Source organism: Eubalaena glacialis, chromosome 1 (assembly GCF_028564815.1).
Source record: "Eubalaena glacialis isolate mEubGla1 chromosome 1, mEubGla1.1.hap2.+ XY, whole genome shotgun sequence".
Classification (NCBI taxonomy): domain Eukaryota; kingdom Metazoa; phylum Chordata; class Mammalia; order Artiodactyla; family Balaenidae; genus Eubalaena; species Eubalaena glacialis.
This window is the reverse complement of record NC_083716.1, coordinates 65,125,729-65,138,911: the sequence shown is the minus strand read 5'-3', so window position 1 is coordinate 65,138,911 and position 13,183 is coordinate 65,125,729. Positions and strand designations below refer to the sequence as shown.

At 50.3% G+C, this 13,183-nt stretch overlaps 1 protein-coding gene across 1 annotated transcript; it reads right to left on the bottom strand.

The window, feature by feature from the left end:
- Positions 1-11,721: 11,721 nt before the first annotated feature.
- On the bottom strand, positions 11,722-12,369 carry NEUROG3 (neurogenin 3). The gene has a single exon (XM_061197511.1). The coding sequence runs from the start codon at positions 12,367-12,369 to the stop codon at positions 11,722-11,724; it is 648 nt and encodes a 215-aa protein (XP_061053494.1).
- Positions 12,370-13,183: the final 814 nt, after the last annotated feature.

Here is a 13,183-nt window from a genome sequence, read left to right as displayed (position 1 = left end):
AATTCTAAGATGGAGGTTCTTTGCACATTTTAAAAAAGATGATTGGAAGCATTTGAATATGACTAGCTATTAGATCATATTATAGAATTGTTAATTTTATTAAGTATAAAAAATGGCTTTTTTTTTTAATGTTCTATCATTTAGAAATGGACACTGAAGTCTTTACAAGTGGGATGATCAATATCTGGAATGTGTTTTTAAAAATTCCACACAAATAAATATAGAAGTGTGTGTGCAGGATTGGGGCAGACGGGGGTGGGGTGAATAGATGAAACAAGGTTGACCATGACTTAATGGTTGCGGAAGCGGAGTGATGGTCCGTGAGGACACAGGATTCTGTTCTAGTTTATGTATGCTTGAAAATGTCCAAAACCAGAACTTAAAAAGAGGAAAAGTAGAGCATGGCAGTGGTACAGTGTAGCCGTGGTTAGGTCTACTGGCTCCAGGGCAAAGGAGCCTGAGTTCAATCCAACTCCACCTCTCACTGGGTAACGTGTAACATGTTAATTGCTCTCAGCCTCAAGTTCATCGTTTGTAAAATGGGAATAATAATTCTGATCTCATAGATTAACAGAAAGCACTAGAACTATGCTTAGACATAGTAAACACTCAATAAAAATTAGTTGCCATCCAGAAAAAGGGAAATTTGGGGGGCCCTTTCAGCCCAAGAGAACTCTTTGGAACTTTGATCCTGGAGGTGTGGGTGATTTCCTGGAATAACCTTTTTTGGAGAGGTCAGCTATGAGGACCCGGGCCTCCTCTATACAACAAACCTCAGTAGGCTGGCTCCCTTCCCCCACCCTCGGCTTCCATGGAGCCCCCTGCCTGCCCCTCTCTTCTGTTCCCAATCTGATGTGTTTGGCAGACCTTAGTGTCTCCCTATCTCCTCCAGGAGGTCTCAGTACCATTCTTGTGCCGTCATGCCTTTGTTTGACCAGTTTGACTCTGGTCTCTGTCAGTCAAATGTGAACTGCAAGAGGGCAGGTTTTAGTCTCCATCTGGGGTCTCTCTCAAAGGCTGAGCACATGGAGGCATGAGAATATGCTAGCTCACACAGAGGGACAGCACACACTCAGACACACATGTACATGCACACACAGAAGCATGGGCACATGCATGCACACACATATACATGCAACCTTAAGGCAGGTATATTGACACCTGCTCACAAGTGGGACCAGCAGGAAAGAGGTCAGAAGGCCTAAAGATGCAAGGAGAAGAGAAGGGGGGCCTGGTCTTGCTGATCTGGGGGTCCATAGTGCAGAGCTGAGCAGGGTTGTGAGTGGCAGAGGCCGGGGGCCGTCAGCACCTGACGCCAAGCTCACTGCTGAGGTCTGTGTTCTCACAGTGCAGTGCCAGGCATGGAGTAGTAGCGACAAGCCACTTGCCTCTATGCCGGGAGACAGCACCAAGAGACCTGGATGTTGGAGGCCAAGAGCTGACTTCCTGCCGGACTACAGCCATTGCTGATGGTACAGTGGTAGCAAAAATGGAAACAATAAAAGCCTCCATTTACTCTGCCCCTGGCACAGATGCTGAGCACTTGTCTTGTAAAATTTCATTTAATTCTGACAGTTACCCTCTGAGGTATCATTGTATCCTTTTATAGTTGAGGAAACTGAGGCTCAGAGACATTAGGTTACTGGCTGAAGGTCACACCGCTGGGAAGGGGCAGATCTGGGATTTGAACCCAGAGTGTCTGTCTTCAGAGCAGCTCTCAGCTGCTACACTCTATTATGCAATTTATGTTGAGCAAAAAACAAACAAACAAACAAACCCAAAAACCCCCTGAAACTGGGGAAGGATTTGTGGTTGAAATTGTATGATGTCTTGGATTTGCTTCAAAATAATCCACAGAGGTAGTGCTGGGGGAAGTGGGTAGGTATGTGGGTGAAAAACAATTGCCTCTGAGTTGATAATTGTTGAATTTGGGTGATGGATACATGAGAATTCATTATGCACCTCTATTTGTGATTTTTTTCAAAATAAATTTTACTGGTTCTGGGTTCTACCTTGGCTATACCATCACTAGGTGACCTTGAACATGTTGCTGAACCTCTGTATGCCTCCATTTTCCCACTGGGCCTTGCCCCATCTGTTTCCACCTCATTGCAGGACTGCAGCGCTGCTTAATTTGTGCCCATGGATTAAGGGGTGTGGAATCTGGATCTGCTGAGACACAAGCTCCCCTGTTTCTGAGGACAGCCACGGATCCCTTCTAACTGAACATCATTCTCTGCCTCTCACTTTCCAGAAAGAAAAATTGTGGCAGAACTGCCTGCGTGTTTGGTCTGTGTCCGGACTCCTAGAGTGAAAAATATAAGTGTGTGTGTGTGTGTGTGTGTGTGTGTGGTGGGGAATGTGCAGTGCCCTGCTCACTCCACCTGTGTGGGTCTCCTCTTCTCTTCCAAGTCGCCACATGTTCATTCCTCGTTCAAAAGGAGCATAGGGGCCCCAGGCAGAATGGTGGTGCTCAGACCCTGGGGGGAGGCAAATGAGGCTCTGGGCCTCCCAAACACTGGGGATGATAAATGGGGTCCAAGTCTTTCAGGCTTCATTATAGAGTCACCATGGGTTTGCCCAAACCATGGCAACCGATTCAAGCAATGATTAACCTAATAAAGCAGAGGCAAAGGGGAAAAAGATGCATTCAAGACCCCAAGTCAGGCTCAGGTTCTCTAGAGGCAGTAAATTTCCCTTCAGTGGGTACGGTGTCCAGGCTCCAGACGTCCTAAATCTCTGCCTCCAGGAGTGGGGGTGGTGAGGCCTGTGAAAGCAGTAAACGGATGTCAGAGATCAGCTGGGGTGGCTCCAGTGCTCACTTAATGGTGCCCCTCCTGGGCCCTTCTTGGAAACAGACCCAGCACTGGGGGACAGAGAGACATCTGCTTTAGCCCCAGGAGTCAAATCACCTAGGCTTTCTTCGTTTGAACTTTGATATATTTGGTCCTAGGGAGGTATATGTGTGCGAGTGCACATATGTGCATGCACATGTGTGTTTGTCTGTCTGTCTCTAGGGTGTAGAAGGCAGGCAGCAAATATTCTGCTACTGCCGCTGTGATGGGCAGCCTCTAAGATGGACCCCAATGATCCATGCCTCCTGGTATTCATGCCCTTGTGTAATCCGCTCACCTTGGCTGTGAGCTGGATTTAGTCATTTGTAGTGAATAGAATGTGGCAGAGGGATGAGGTGTCACTTTTGAGATTAGATTACAAAAAGACTCTGGCTTCCGTCTTGGGTGTCCCTCTACCCCTTGTTTGTTTGCATTGAAGGGAACCAGTTTCCATGTTGTGAGCTGCCCTATGGAGAGGCCCTCAGTCCAACGGCTCTCGAGGAATTGAGTCCTGCTAACAGCCACATGAGTGAGCTTGGAAGTGGATCTGGCCCCAGTGAATCCAACAGGTAAGACTACATTCTTGGCTGACACCCTGACTGCAGCCTCATGGGACACTTTGAGTCAGGGATGCCTACCTAAGCTATGCCTGGATTCGTCACCTACAGAAGACCCACAAAATAAATGTTTCTTGTTTTTTTTAATTTTTTAAAATTTATTTATTTATTTTTGGCTGTGTTGGGTCTTCGTTTCTGTATGAGGGCTTTCTCTAGTTGCGGCAAGTGGGGGCCACTCTTCATCGCGGTGCGCGGGCCTCTCATTATCGTGGCCTCTCTTGTTGCGGAGCACAGGCTCCAGACGCGCAGGCTCAGTAATTGTGGCTCACGGGCCTAGTTGCTCCGCGGCATGTGGGATCCTCCCAGACCAGGGCTCGAACCCGTGTCTGCTGCATTGGCAGGCAGATTCTCAACCACTGCGCCACCAGCGAAGCCCAAATGTTTCTTGTTTTAAGTAATAGAGTTTTTTTGTAATTTGTTATGCAGCAATAGATAACTAGTAGGACAGAGGTACTATAGCTGGTGATGATGTTAGAATAGCAGGAGCATCAGTTTGTCTCCATAATTACCAGGCTTGGGCAAGTCATATAAACTCTCCCTGGTTAATGTGGGAAAGTCAGTCCTGGTCTCTGCCTTCTTAGCTAGTCTTCTGTAGGGTTAAGATGGAGATGGGGTGGGAATTATAATGAGGTCTGCTTCAAATTGCAGGCAGGCACATGAAGTGTATGGACATATCTGTCATCTCATCTGAATCCTCATAAAACCCTATGAGGTAGGTGTGGTTTTCTTCATTTTGATATTTGGAGAAATTTTTATATATGGAGGCTTAGAGAGGCTAAGTAACTTGCTCAAGTGATAGAATTAGGAAGTGCTGGAGTTGAGATAGATGCCAAGCTTCATGCTCTACTGGACTGTCTTAGGAGGGATCACCCACACCTGACTACTGGAATTGTTACTGGTGAGCTCAGAAACAGATACTCTTGTGATAACACAGTCTCGCCAAATCAGTTGGGGCATCTTCTAAAATAAGCCCACTGGCAGCCAAAGACAGGTTATTTTGGTGCCGAGGAGGGCATGATGAAGGAAGGGTAATGGGTCTCTGTATAATTTATTAATTTATTCATTCACTTATTCAACAAATATTCATTGACCTTTATATAGCAGCCAGTCGGGGGAAGGATAGAAATTTCTAAACATATAATTGAAATACCTTTCATTCAGTCAGTCAATTCACTTACTCTAATTCATTCTAAAAACATGTGGCATATGGTTGAGAATGGGTACTCACTGGAGACAGGAAGGACACTTCCTTTTGCCAGAGGAGGGCACAAATAGCAAACAGATAATCACAAATGCTACCTGGAAAGTGCAAGGATATTCTTATGCACAGGATATTATGGAAGCAGGAGCAAGGAGGGAGGAATAGTTCAGAGAAAGATTCTGAGAAGAGGTGATATCCACGTTGGAGATTTGGGGAGGGGGAAATGAGGGTTTGGACAGGGAGAGCAGTGTGGGAAAAAAGCATGGAAGTGGTACTGACTGTGTTTAAGGGTAAGACTTCAAGCAGGTCAGTATTTCTGAGGATAAATGCCAAGGCAAGCTAGGCATTATGAAAGAAAGGCTGTTGCAGCAGGACTCTGGTCATAAGCATGAGTGATTCGCGACGATAAAAACAAATATTAGCACATATAATCCAATGCAATCCTGACAACAGTCCTGTGGTGGAGACTGCTCATTACCTGCCAGAACCCATTCTTCACTTCTTCCTAGGCACGTAGCCCCTCTTCCAGTTAGGCTGAGGGGATATGATCATGTACTCCCAGCAGAGTGTGAGCAGAGGTGAAACATGCTACTTCTGAGTCTAAGCTTTAAGACTGTGGGTGAGGCTCCTCCATGACTTATTTCCCCTTCCCACTGGCTGGGACCCATGGCAATGAGCCTCAACCATGTGGATGGCAGGGACCTAGGAGCTGGGGGAGGAAGAAGATGGAAGGAATGTAGGTCCCAGAGCACAGCTATCCACTCACATGGAATGCTCACCTCAGAATGAATTATTGGTGAGTCTTTTATAGCAGCCTGGGTTTAATTTAATCTAAACTCCATAAGGTAATATTATTATCCCTGCTTTACAGATGAAGAGATTGAGAGAAAGGCTAAGGAACTTGTTCATGAGTCATACTGATAATTAGTGAACCAGATGGGAATTGAACCCAGATCCATATCACATCAAAGCTCACCTTACAACATCCTTCTCTATTGGAACGTGAGCTTTATCCCAGGGATGATTGGAACCACTTGAAGATTTTAAACAGGAGAGTGACAATGTTATATTTGCATGTTTCTGTGGCTGCAGCATGGAGGGTATAGGGACAAGTATTGAGATTAGAGGTAGAGAAATCAGTTGGGCAGTCTCTCCATGTGAAAGTTGAGAGCCTGAACTAGAGAGGTCATCATAAGGAGATAAAGGAGAGGCCAGGTTCAAGAAATAGTGGGAAGGACAAATCAGCAGGACTTAAGGGTTAATTGGTTGTGGGTAGTAAGAGAGAAGAATCAAGATGAACCCTAGATTTCCAGTACGGATGACTGGGTGATGCTAGTTAGTGAGATCAGGAACAAGAGGCAGCATTAGTTTAGAGTTAGGGGAGAGTAATTCCATTTTGGACATGTCTCATTTGGGGTGCCCAAGTGACATCTGGATGTATAATCCTGGAGCATGGGAAAGGTAGATCACAGCTGGGGAGGGTCACCGGGAAGGGGTGGGTGGCCCTTGGCCTTTGTGCCAGCTTGCACTGCACAGGAGATTCAAATTCATACTAAAGCAACCTCCTCCACCCCAAAAAATCCTGGGAGAATGAGAAGAATTTGAGACAAATGAAGATGTTAATAATAATAATAATAATAATAATAATTACCATTTATGGCAACTTAACGTGCACTAAAAGCAAGCACATTTAATCAGCCCAATTAAGTGGCTACTACTTACTGTCCCAACCCTACAGGTAAGGAAAAAGGGCCTTAGGGAGGCAAAGGCGTATAATTGAAAACCACTAGTTAGTGGCAGTACCAGGCTTTGAACTAATGTCTGTGTGATTCTGAAGTAACTGTTCTTAACCACCCTGCCATTTATGTATGTGTTTGGAGGACTTCCTTTTGTCTTTGTTCTTGGAATAACTAAAACTTCATTTTAACCCAAAGAATGAGACCCCCCCTTTTAATATTTAAGAGATTTATTAAAGCATCTTGTCACAAAGATGGAAACACATACAAATTAGAAACATGCAACCATCATCACCCACAGTCAAGTTAAAATGTTGTATATTTTTCCTGTTTTCATAGCTGAAAACTTCAGATCTTAGACCGAACTCACTCACTCTGAGTATTTAATTCATTCTTCCTGAAAGTATCCAGGGCAGCAAATAACCAAAATACAAACTATTAAATAAGGAAGGTGCAAAGTTAAAAAAGAATATGTATGGAGAATGCCCCCTTCCCACCCCCCAATCAAAGGCAAACAATGGCACTTTGCTCTTGCTTAACCTAGATTGTCTTCAAAAATTATCGAGGGCAAAGTTCCAAACCAGTTTTCCAGTTAGGGCTGCTGCATCCTAAACTTCCAATATTGTTCCACCTCAGACCTCTCATATGCTGTCAGAAATTCCTCAGCTGGTAACTAACTCAATTCTAACGCCATCATTTATAAGGGAATTTTTTTTGTCCTAGCTGAGAAAAGGGCCTTTCTGGGGTCACACAGTCAGTTATTAGCAACAGAGTCTTTGCTTTCACCACCATATCAAGGAAACCGACAGCCTTCTGGGTCTACGTATCCACAGGGGGCTCCCTAGGGACTCAGGACTGGAAAGGTGGGCAGAGGCGGTTGATAGGTGGTTTTCCTTACTGAGAACGCCAAGTTCCCAGGAGCGTCTCTCCTCTGAACCGACGCAGTCATTTCAGCACCATGGTCAGGGGCACGCCGCCGCTTTTCAGGACCTCGGTGCCCGACCGTGTTAGCCAGGCCGACACTCTCTCCCACCGCTTTGGTCCTCGGATCGCAGAAGCAGAGGGAGCACACAGCAGCCTATGAATCTCGCTAGGGTTCCGGAGAGCGGCCAAAGCGCAAGGGAGTCTCTTGGTCTTACAAGACCCAGAGGACACAGCTCAAGTTAGAACATCAACACCTAGAGACTGAGTTGGCACAGAGGGAGAGAGCTCTAAACTACTAGCCTAGAGCCAGGGTCACACTTTTAACTTGCTCCAATAACTCACCGAGTGATTGAGGGCCTTGGGCAAGTCACCTACTTCCAAGACTTTGGGTCTCTATTTCCATGGGTGTCACCATCCTGCCTTGCCCCCCTCACCGGCTGTAGGAGGGGACCTGAGATAAGAAGTGTCCAGCCCCAAGTCTCCCACAGTCTGTGCTCTTGGCCCTTTGAAGGTGGAGCAGGCAAGTAAGTTGAGTGAGTGTCCCTGCCGCCCCCCACTCCTTCTTGAGCACAGTCTGCAGATATCTAAAAGGGGAGGAGAGGGAAAAGAAACATGACAGAGAATCTTAATTACATATATGTAAAATGTAATTATAATACACTCAGCATTTGTTCTGCACCACATTCTCAGCCAAATCTCCTCTCCCTCCTGCCCAAACACACACTGTACATACACTGTTCCCCTGGGTCTAAAGGCTCTTTCCCACTGTCTCTTTTCCGTGGTCGCCGGGGCCTATAATTCCGTCCATCACAAACAAGGCCTTCTCTTAAGCACCCAGAAATCCAGTGAAAGGGTATTAGGGACTCTCTCCAGCTTCTCATGTGAATTAGCTGAGGCTCAGAGACTCGTCCAAGGTCACACAGCCGGGCAGAGTGGCCCTTGGGTGAGAGGAGGGGCAGAGGGCGCCTGTGGGGTTGCGTGCTCCCCCGGCCCCGCCTGCCTTTGTGCCAGCCCTGCGGCCAGGCTCCCAGACATTAGCATTCCAATAGCCCTGGGACGCTTTGTCCTCCGACTGCGGCCGGCTTGGGGATGGGGTGGGATGGGGGCAGGACACCATAAATCTACCTGCTTGTGTGTGCGGACGGGGTGGGATGGGGTGGCCGCAAGATTCATGTGCTGTTTTTCTGGAAGCCAGGGCTCGGACAAAGGCACAAGAGGGGGAAGAGTCCTTCGACCGGAGCGTCTTTCCTGGCCCTGCTTGGGACCCCGTCTAGGTTTTGGGGAGCTGGGGCAGAGGCGACTACCTCAGACCACGGGAGGCCCTGCAGCCACTCTAGCCGAGGTGTAGTGAGTGGGCTTCCAGCTGAGACCCAGAGCAGCCTGACCAATTGTAAAATCCACCGAACACAAAATACCCGAGGATGGGTCCGGGGGGGGGGGGCGTGGTGGTGATGCCACTGGGCTAGTTGTAGGCGCCACCCAGAAATGTTTCCTTGCCTTTCTTGATGAGGGGCTCTTTGGAAAGAGGCGTGGATGAGGTTTCCCATCTCAATACGATTCCATGCGCCTTGATGGAACTCATCCTGGGCAAGGAGCCCTAAACCTTCCTCCACCTCCTCCTGACTTGGAGACTAGAGCTGACAGCTCTGGGGGATCAAATCCACCCCAACCCAAGGTGGCAGCCCAGCATTCGAGTTGGTTAAATAGTAATTTTTTTTTAATTTGTGGGGTGAAGGACCAGTCTGCGTGTGTTGGGTGACTAATAGCTCCTTAATGAGCACCCTCACAAGCAGGAGAGGGACTGGGCAGTGGGTGTCTCCACCTGGAAGGCAGGGTCAACACTTTTTCTGCTTCTGGAAGTCGTTCACACCAAAGGAGTCCCCTGCCTATTTGAACACTACTTCCCACAGCCTTTCACAGGAAGAATGATCTCCCTGCTTGAGGACTTCCTCTCCAAACCTTTAGTCCTGGCTCAGAATGCCACCTTCTCTGGCAAGCTTCCCAATCTGGCTGCAGATAACAGTCCCACTGTCCCTTCTGTGGCTCCTACCTCCACTCAGCACTAATGTTTTTTAGCCTTGAATGATTTTGTCTATATACTTGCTGTTGTCCTAGGAGGACAGAGATGGACCTTCCTGATTTTTATGTCTGTCCACCCCTCCCCCCAATGCCCAGTAATTAGCAGACCCTGGCTTGGTCTGTGCAACTTGGAGCTGCCCGACACCTGCCCCAGGGCGGTGCCCCAGGTGGAAAATTGGCTGCTGCAGAAGTCACCAATAACCCATTAATCTTTTCCTTCCAGATTAAAGCCATGAAATAAAACAACAGCCTCATTCATTCGTTTGCAGTGTCCCCCTTCCTGCCCCCCAAATCCAGCCCCTGATAACTAAGACATATCTCCTCTGAGCTACCTTTAGGGACCTAGGAATAGAGGAGAAAGGAAAAGCTCAATTTGAAGTGGGGAGGGCATAAGAGACAGACACAAGAGGCATTAACCCCTGCAAAGCCACCACCTTTGCACTCTAACACTGGAAAGCAACCTACCCAACCTCTCCCAGCCCCTGACTGTGCCATGCACTCCCCACTGGGGTTGGCCCGCTTCTTCCCCTGGCACCCCGGGACAATCCAAGGAGGCCTCTGGGGTTCAACTCGTAGGGTAGTGTGCCCACCCTCCATTTTCCTGTTCCTGAGAGTCAGGCAGACTCTCTGGGTTCTTAGAGCTCAAACCTGCTCCCCAGAGGTCCTGGGGGTCTTGGAAGCTAATGTAGGGCTGCTCCAGCAGTGCTCTGGGGACATGTCAGTGTCACTGTGCATCAGCCCTACTCTACCTTGGAAGTGATAGAGAACATGGGGCTGGAAACCTTGAATAGTTCCTTGAAAAGAATAATAGTTTATTCAGTCAAGTTTGCTGGGTGTTGGGAGGTGTCAGAGACTGCAGCCGGACCCTCCACTTTCTCTACTCCCTGCTGCTCAGGTCCATGAGTCTAATGCCACAGCCTCAGCACCGGCAGCGTAAAATGAACTCAGAAGATGTGCTTGGGCTCTAAGCACTTTGGGAAAATTCCTGGGATGCCCAGCCTACCAGCATTTCTGAGGGTTCTGACCCTGCTGCAGGGTTATTACTCCCTCCCTTCCCCAAATGCAACAGTCACTCTAAATCCAGGCTAGTGGCGTAGGGGAAAGGGCCAGCACCACCAGTGAGTAACCCTAGTTGGAGGCTTGTCTTTCTTCTAAACTGCTGTTTGGAATAAGACAAGTCGCTGCCCCATAAATAAAACAAGGGGGCTGAGCCAGTGATTTTTAAGAGCCTTCCAGCTCTTCCTTTCCAAGTGTGTATAGCTGACTTGCCCTGAGAATGCAGTCTGCCTGGCCTCCAGCCTAGCGCCACAGTTTCTCAGACCAGGCCTCAGGAGGGGCCCCAGATCTCCAGAAAAACTCTCATCCCTCTCCTTGGACAGGCCCCTCCTCCCCCAACCCCAGCCGCAGAGGCTGGGCCCTCCCCTCTGCACCATCAAGTTACCTTGCTCAGGCTTCTCGAGAGTCCTTTTTTATTGGTTCAAAATCTCATTCACCAGTCCCTAAATCATCTTATGTACAAAATAAAAACTTTTCCCACTGTGAAATCTCATCAATAAATACAAACGTGTAAAACAGGGGAGGGGCCATATAATTTACCAGACAAAAATTCATTTCAAAAGATATCAGATAATTTACAAACTGATTTTTTTTTTTTTAAAGACAAGGGTGCTTCAGTTTGCAGGGTGGTGGTGGAGGCGCTCCCCCAGCCGAGCTGGCGCTTTCCCTGTTCATAGCCTCGTCTCCCGCCCCTGGGAGGGCAATGGCTCCGGGAAATTGCACAAGGAGAAGGCAGAGGATCGCCTTCGTGGATTAAGGCAGAGTAGAGAGGCCCAAACCCCAGGACTTGATAGGGACTAGAGGAGGTCAGCGGCATCTCTGAAGAAGACACGCTGGGCAACAGGAGCAAGTGCTGGGAAACCAAATATTGGATTAAGCCGCATTGGGGGAGGAGTGGTAAGAGACAGACTGGCAGACAGACTTCAGTGGGGGTAGGGTGGCGGAGACAGTGGGTGTCACCTGCTGTGTAGTGCTATCATTCTCGTCTTTTCTGCACGAGATTTTGGGGTGGCCACAGGGAGAGGGCCTAAAACGCGCGGAGCCTGCAGTGCCCACTCGCGCTGGCAGCGGCAGAGGGTTGCAGTTGGCGCGGCGCAGAAGACCAAGGGATTGAACCCGGCCTGCCACCCTCTTGGGCGTCTGGGCCCGCCAGGGGTCAGCGAGCCTGAGGCAGCAGGAGCAAGTACGCCTGAGGGCCTTCACCGGGCGTCTCCGACGGCTTCCGCCCCTTCCCTTTCTACCATCACCCACTGCCCAGCAGCGGACAGGCCCCTTCATAGAAAGTCTGAAAAAGCCAGGGCGCCAGGGTGCAGGCAGGCAGGGGAAGCAGGCGCCTGCAGCCCGGGGCGCTCCTCCAGCGAGGCGGCGGGACTCAGGCTGCCCGCCTGGGAGACCGGGGAATAGAGGGAACCCCAGTCTCCCGGGGAGCCGCCTTCCGGGCTGGCCAGCTCCTCGCAGGGAGGCGCAAGCGACTCCAGCCCGTAGAGGCTGTGGTCCGCTATGCGCAGCGTCTGCGTCAGCGCCCAGATGTAATTGTGAGCGAAGCGCAGCGTCTCGATCTTGGTGAGCTTCGCATCGTCCGGGAAGGTGGGCAAGACGCCGCGCAGCGCGTCCAGAGCGGAGTTGAGGTTGTGCATCCGATTGCGCTCGCGGTCGTTGGCCTTCTTGCGCCGGCTCCGTCGCTGCTTGCTCAGAGCCAATTCACTCTTGGGGCGGCTGCGCCCTCCGCGTCGCGCACGGAGCTTCCTCGAGGACCCTCGGCAACCGCCCCCTTCCGTCTCGGCGCAGTTCCCCTGCAAGCGAGTGGGGCTGGGCGGAGCGGATGCGACGCAGGTCACTTCGTCGTCCGAGGCGCCCGGGAAGGGCTGCTCCGTCTCGTGGGTCACTTGGACAGCTGGCGCACACGAGGGATGAGGCGTCATCCTGCGGCGGGGTAAGAGGTAAGGGTAAGAGTGGGTCAGTCACCCGGGCGCAGTTCCCAATCCTGGGGCCAGGTGGGAAAAATCGAGAGAAAGCCACCCCCCGCCCCCGCCGGACCAGAGGACCCCCTTTCCCCTCTGCTCATCGCTCTGTGGCTCCAGGCGTTACCTTGCTGTAGGGCGCAAAGGAGTAGAGAGCCGTAGGCAGTGAGAGCAGCGGTGAGCTGCGCTGGCTTTTTCGTCTGCAAGTTCAGCTGAGAAGCAGGCGCCGCCGCTGGAAAGTTTCTTCGGCCCCAGAGAAGAAAAGTGTAAAGGGGGGCCCGGGCCTCTGTTGCTCTCTTTTGGCGCGGCTGCGAGACCCTGCAGATTTTCTGAGCCGCCAGTCGTGTGCCCCTTGGCACGCTTTATCTGCTGCGCCCGGGCTAGGAGCGTGCCTGCCCCGCTGCTGCCCGCGCCGCCGTCCAATCAGCGCCCGGGCCAGGGGGCCGCGCCACGCGAGCCCGCTCCGCCCTTCGCGGGGCACAGCTGGATTCCGGACAAAGGGATGGATGGGGTCGGGGGAGGGGAATGCCGCTCTGTTTGCTTTCTCCCCGCGGGCTCTGTCCCAGCAACTCTCGGTTCCTCAAAGAGCCTCGCCCAGTGAGAAGGGCCTTGTCTAGCTCGCGTCTGGCGGCCCCAAACCGCTTTGCTCCTATTCTGGCTTTCCTTGGCATCTGTCCAGACCCTTTCTTGGTACCCTGAAGGGGGCTTTGAGAAGTCAGTAGGGTAGGTCAATCCCCGTGTGTTACACAAGGGGAAACTGAGGGTCAGAAAGGAG

Bases quoted from the DNA above. Each gene is read 5' to 3' on its own strand.
- NEUROG3 (XM_061197511.1), bottom strand. From the start codon at position 12,369: ATGACGCCTCATCCCTCGTGTGCGCCAGCTGTCCAAGTGACCCACGAG.